At 32.3% G+C, this 6,724-nt stretch overlaps 1 protein-coding gene across 1 annotated transcript; it reads right to left on the bottom strand.

Moving 5' to 3' along the window:
• Positions 1–4,972: 4,972 nt before the first annotated feature.
• LOC132740696 (uncharacterized) lies at positions 4,973–6,490 on the bottom strand. Its single transcript, XM_060728663.1, has 2 exons — positions 6,224–6,490; positions 4,973–5,817 (listed from the first exon to the last, which is right to left on the bottom strand). Exons 1-2 carry the CDS (start codon positions 6,405–6,407, stop codon positions 5,498–5,500), a joined length of 504 nt encoding a protein of 167 aa, XP_060584646.1. The 5' UTR covers positions 6,408–6,490; the 3' UTR covers positions 4,973–5,497.
• Between the last annotated feature and the right edge of the window lie 234 nt (positions 6,491–6,724).

Below are 6,724 nucleotides of genomic sequence, written 5' to 3'. Positions count from 1 at the left end.
TAGGTCACAGGAGCAAAAAAATATAAAAATCTTATTAACACTCTTGTGGCTGCATTTTTTATTTATATATCCTTGATATTGATCAGGACGGTTGTTTTAATAATTTGTAGGTTAAGTTTGGATATGATACATCTCCGATCAAAAACTAGGCCACAGCAGAAGCTAAAAAAGGAAAAATCTTGTGAACACTTTAGTGGCTGCAGTTTTGATTAAAATATTCTGTAAATTTGTCAAAAAGGTTGTTTTACTGAATTCTAGGTCAAGTTCGAAGAATATGGGTTGTCTCCGGTTTAAAACAAGGTCACAGGAGCTAAAAAACAGAAAAATCTTGTTAACACACTAGAGGCTGCAATTATTATCCAAATATCCTTGAAAATTGATCAGAAAGATTGTTTTGATGATGTTTAGGTCAAATTCGAATAGGGCTATCTCCGGTCAAAAACTAGGTCACATGAGCTAAAAATAAAAAACACTTGTTAACACTCTAGTGGCTGCATGTTCGATTCAAATATTTTGGAAAATTGTTAGGACAATTGTTTTGATGATTCGTAGGCCAAGTTCGAATATGGGTTGTCTCTGGTTTATACTAGGTCAAGGAGTTTAAAATTGAAAAGATCTTGTAAACACTATAGTTGCTTCTGTTTTAACAAAAAAAATCTTGAAATATGTCACAAAGGTTGTTGTAATGATTTCTAGATCAAATTCGAATATAGGTTGTCTCTGGTCAAAAACTAAGTAATTCGAGCTAAAAATAGGAAAATCTTTATAACACTCTAGTAGCTACTGTTTTGATCCAAATATCCTATATACTCGGTATTTGTTTTTAGATTTTTAGTAATTATTTATATTGCTAGCACCAAATAGTTAGCCTGATGAGATAGTCATATTTAATTACCAAACTTACGGACTAATGTGCTTTCAGTCAAAGCTACGGAACTTAAATTGTCGCTTTAGATTAGCTATTCAATTACTATATGAAAGTGATCCATAGTTTTGTAGATGGTTTCCTATATCACCTATGGTTATTCTTCAGCACATATGAAGCTCAGATGGAATTTTGACCAGCAATTCCTTTATTTTGAGACTTATCTCAATCAATGTTTCAATAAGGGTTTGTTTGAATGTTAAGGATCATTTAGTAGTAAGATTTTTGTGAAAACTTTGTATTTGGAATCGGTTTAGCGACATTTGCATCATACTCATTGCATAATTTGGGCATACCTGACCCAACGACGGAAAGAATATCTCGATGAAGACTGCATCAAAATTCAAACAAAATTGGGTAAATATAGAGAAAAGTCAGAAGAGTTGAATCACATTTTAATTTTCTTTTAAAAAAAACTTTCAATTTTTTTATAAATGTTTAAAATGTTGAAAACTTACCCTGTGATTGATCAATTTTCTCCTCCTCATACAGTGTTTTACTACACATCTGGAGCAGCGATAATTCACATATATTTTTCACCTGTGCTCAATATGGAGATCCATATGGATATAGGGTGATTATGATAATGAAAATAATAAGGTTATGTAACAAGAATCTATGAATATACCATTGCACAATGCATATGCAGTATTGCAGATTTTAGTCTAGTGTGTAACTTTGTATGTACAAGCCCTGACAGGGGCGTATTTGGCTTGTTTTGAGAATACGTAAAGCTCAGTTTTTTGGTCAAGGGTCTCTTTAACCAGCGATTAAATACCATTTTTTAAATATAATGATATTACCTATATCCACTGTTTTGAACATATATCGAGTTTTGAATGTAATTTTTTTAATTAAAAAATTTGCATGAGATATGTTTCAAAAGTTATGTACCTTTAAAAAAAACAAAGCACAGCCATATCTGTTTCGTAATCAAGATGTCAAACAAGGTGTTTTTTATTTTGTTTTTCTCATTTTTGAAAAATGAGATTAAATCAAGGAAAATATCCCTTTAAAAATGATAAACTTGACGATAAAACAAACACAAAATATTAAAAGTTTTAATGTGACAATAAGAATAGAATCCACACCACACCTCTGCTTTAGTATCGCGTGATCATTCAAGTCCCTTAAGACCGAATTTGGCTTAGTGTTTGCCTTTAATGGTGGCGGCAAAAGGAACGTAGCCAAAGTTGATGTGCAGCCACCGTTAATCAATGCGAGAGAAGCAACCTAAATGGGTCCAAATAACTGACGTTTATGCATTTCATAGCTCTAGCAGGTCTCTGGTGTTACTTTGAAAGTTGAGTGTGTAACACTCGAGGTAAGCCGAAATCCTATTTCCTTTTTTCGGCGCAATATTAATGAAAAGCTGCATTTTACATTTTTACCTCAATCGACTTTATTTTTTTCAAATTGCCCCTGATCTATTTAAGTTTTTAACAACGTTGAAATATATTATATAGCCTTACTAGTCACGCAGATTTTCGGCAAATAGGACCTTAAGCTAGATGTGACTAGCCTAGCAAAGAAAATGATTATGATGTTTTTGCTGGATGAGATGGGGTACAAAAGATGACTGGTGGATGCCACTCTTCTTCCATTGAGCATATTCTAAGGCCACAATATGGCGCCGAAGATGGCAGAAGGGTATGAAAAAGGGAGATAAAAATAGCTAAAGATTTTGTTAGGCGAACATACATTTCAGAATATTTACAAAATGAACAGGATAATTACGATTTATTCAAACCAATATTAGAAACATATTTTAGCTAGGTAAAAGTTTAAATGATAAAAAATATGAAAAGAAAAAGGAATAAGAAAAGTGATTGTCTCTTATATGGCCTTACATATTGCTAATTATTGCATCTATGTTTTAAATGAATGTACGAGTACATGAATAATTGTGACTTTCAAAGATAAAACACATAATATATGTCATTGTGTACAGCAGAATGCAGTTCATGTCTATACTCAATAAAATAATGAATTTGAAACTGCTTTCTATAGTAATAAATCTTGATTTTTTCTATCTTACGGGACTTGAATTAAACTAAGAAATGATGTTTACAATAAAATTTGAGTTCGGCTTTTAACAATAGATATGGGCAATTGTTTGATTTACATACAGGTCTAGTCTAAAGTAATTCAAATAAATGTAAGATGAAATGAATGTGACTAATTAGTAAACAATCTAATACGAGAATGACTACAATATAAATATGAAAAAGGCATTTCATATGGGTAACTCCCTTCATGTGTGCTACGAACGTCGAATAACAGACAAGACAAATGTGTACAAAGAGTTAAAAGAATAAATTACCTTAATTTTACATTATGTTTTTTATAAATAATTTGCAATTGTTGTGCAATTAGATATTTTATATATTTTAAATTGCCGGCGTGAATAAAGAACGATATAATCTGGCAATTATCATCAGATAAGAAACAATTAGGTAAATTAATAATGTTAAAGTCTATACTTTCAATCTACACTGAACATTCTTTAGAAAGAAACTGAATTTTAAAGTTTAAGAGATTATTTAAAAATCCCCATTTAAAGTCCAAACTGCATGTATAAGATGCCGTTAGCTCAGGTGGAATGGGCCTTATTCAGCTTTACATCTGTCACACTCCCTGTTACTTTTTGCGGCAAATATAGTGTTATGACGGTATAGAACTCCAAACACTTATCACTAATTGGGAGAGGCATTGTTTCAGTCTTAGAGCTACAAAACGATATTCTGAGGGTTCTGTGTTCAATTTGTAATGTTGTAGTACTGTATTCAGAAGTTTCAAGTCCTGGCTGCATATTTTTCCTGACACTGTAATATTAAAGAATATTTCCAGCTTGACAGTTTAATGTCTCCTAACATAGACCTTTGTTAAATGAGGTGCAGAGAAATATTTGGTTGTTAAAAAATAAAACAACAACTTATTGCCATGAAGCGTTGCTCTTTATTAACTTTTCCTTCCCATGTTTTATTTCACACAGCCTGTAAGGATTAAATGAGACTTTTCCTTCCCATTTTTTATTTCACACAGCCTGTAAGGATTAAAATGAGTAAAATACCACAGTGTTTTTTCACCTCTAGGATTGTTAAAACAAAACGTGAGAATAGAAACTATATACATGGTCCTTGGTGATATGAAACATTCAGTAGTCACTGGTCGTATGACGGACAGACCGTGTGACGCGGTGGTAGAATGTACCAATGTATTTAGATAACCACATCAATGTGGGATGAATGTTGCCTGTCCCCAGTCTCCTGAGGAAGTGGTATCCAGTATCTCCTTCTTTTTGCTATTACTTATGTTTGTTTCAAAAAGGGGGGAGGAGCATTGAATATTATTGAAAACCGCATCGCTGCATTAAAATATCATTTGCAATTGCTGCTCCAATTTTTTAATGTATCAAAAAATTTGAGGGCAGAATAAAAGTTGCCCTGCTTTTATGTTTTAGTGTTATGACAAACTGTTACATATCTTATTGAGGACTTTTAAAGAGTACTGAATAAATTAATCAAATCTTACACTGAATCGCTAAAGATACGAGGCACTATATTTATATAATGATTTTTAATAAATTGGTAAGGTAACTTGAAATAGCTTCGTGAGATTTTTTTTTCTTACAATACTGTTGACATACATCTTAGCCTCGACTCAAGGAAAAGCAAAATACGTCTAAATGCAAAATGGCAGTTACATAAAAGTTTAATAATCGCAAATCAGTCTTAGGAGATGCAAAAACGAGCATGACAGTGCAATAGTTATGTAACAGAATGTAATTGTTAAACATGTTCATATAATTTCCATGCTTTTAACCTGTGACGTTATCACACGTCACTGGTATTTTTTTAGAAATGCCCATGACTCATTGTAAATAAAACATTATATGTATTCGCGTTGTGTTTCGAGTTTATTCAAATTTCTATAAAAAAATTATATTGGTTACAATAACTAAAATGATAATGAGCATATAAAATATAATCTAAAAAATATTTATATCAAAGCACTAATAGTAAACTTTAAAACATTTAAAGCCCATGTTAGGAAATAGTGAACTCTTTGACGTTATGAGTAAGATAACCGTAAGCCATCAACATTGAATATAATTTATAAAATCAAGTGCCTTCAAATTTGCGTATTATTTGATTAAACACAAAACCATTCTTATTATAAAGCTTAACATTTTATTAGTTATGATATTTTCAAGAAAGTGCTTCAATAGTTTTAACACTACATCTGATCTTTGTTTACGAAAGGAACTCCTCAAGTTCAAAGATGTTTATGTTTTGAAGCACAGTATATAATACGTAGGCTAACGTGAGCATATAGCACAGGTCAGTTCCTGTCCATTCACATATGGTGGACATTTAAGAGCACCGCATCTAGCTTGAACAAAACTGAATAATTTTGCGATTTTATCTGCGACGCCACCATATAATTTCTCCGGATGTGAATCTACGCAGAGATATTCAGAAGAAGTAGAACTTCCGTAATGTCCAGCCATTAAATATCCATTGTATTCTAAAGTATATCCTGTTGGGCAAATGTTACTGCCAGGGACCATCAAAATGTCACTTCTTGGAACTTGGCAAACCACACAAGGTACGTCATGGTTGTGTAAGTAATTCCAATCCGTGTATTCTCTTGTACTATATTCAGCCCCGTAAATATAGGCGCCTGTTTCGACTTTTGACGTGTATCGTCCCCATTTAGGTGATTTGTTAGGCAAACGGCATTGCCTGCTCCACCAATCTGATTGTGATCAGTCCCCGCGGCATATCCATTGTACACTTCCTTTGAACGTCCTGTACATGACGTGCGTCCCCATCGTACATAGGTTGATCCGCCGCTTCTTGGAGCGTTTTCCGATTCCTTACGATTTTCTGAAATAGAATTCCGCATATTTAGTTTGTCACATTTGCCACTAAATGCTTTTTTGTTTCATATTTCGTTTTTCTAAGCAACCTTATTGAAATACAACTATCAAAATGTTTTTTTTTATATAATCACCTACGATTTAAGACCCTAACAAAGAGCCATCAAAACGAACTATTCTTGTTTCAACATAAAAATATTGTCTTGTAAATTGTGTAAATGATTTAGCTCTGACAGCTGTATATTTTAATCCAAGATCAAAGATTCTTGACTTTTACAAAAGAAAACAATTTGCAGTATAAAAAAAATATTTTGTTTTCAAGAATTGAGACAAAAAGTAAAATGTACATAATTTCTGTGTATATTTTTTCAATCTAATTGAGCTCAGGAATAATTGAATAGGACCAAAATTACCTTCAAACCTAATTTCCAAAGAACCAAGCTTGCTTTCCAACTCAATAAATTTCTTAAATAAACTGTATTCACACTGGTACTTGTCACAACAGTCTCCGTTTCTTGAACAATCACAATAGACAAAATATAAAATCCTTGTAAGGAAAATAGTTACGTATAATACAATACTGACTGCCATTTTCATTTTAAGCGTTTAAATTCAACTGGTCTTAACATATAATGTAAACGAATATAAAGCCGTGTGTATTTTTGAGGTACTCTGTCATATACGTGTCAGCATTTCTAACATTTATCTGAGCGAATACTGTATACCTAAAGGGGGAAAGGGTTATTAACATTATTAACTAAAAGCAATAATTGCCGAACAAATGATGTTTTGATAAGATAAAACTAGTCTATTCATAAGTCATTTGTGTGAATTGCGAGGTGTGGTTTGAATTTTCTTAAGATTCAATTAAACCGCCCTTTGCGAGTGCTTTCAAGAATGTTTTTTTACAAAGG

The sequence above is a fragment of the Ruditapes philippinarum genome, unplaced genomic scaffold (assembly GCF_026571515.1).
Source record: "Ruditapes philippinarum isolate M1 unplaced genomic scaffold, ASM2657151v2 ctg5946_1_1_1_1, whole genome shotgun sequence".
NCBI lineage: Eukaryota > Metazoa > Mollusca > Bivalvia > Venerida > Veneridae > Ruditapes > Ruditapes philippinarum.
This window is presented reverse-complemented; position numbering and strand designations above follow the sequence as displayed.

Excerpts from the sequence above, each read along its gene's own strand:
- LOC132740696 (XM_060728663.1), bottom strand. The coding sequence starts at position 6,407 with ATGAAAATGGCAGTCAGTATTGTATTATACGTAACTATTTTCCTTACA. Across the intron at positions 5,818-6,223 it reads TTTGGAAATTAGGTTTGAAG|AAAATCGTAAGGAATCGGAA; the intron begins GTAATTTTGGTC and ends ATTCTATTTCAG.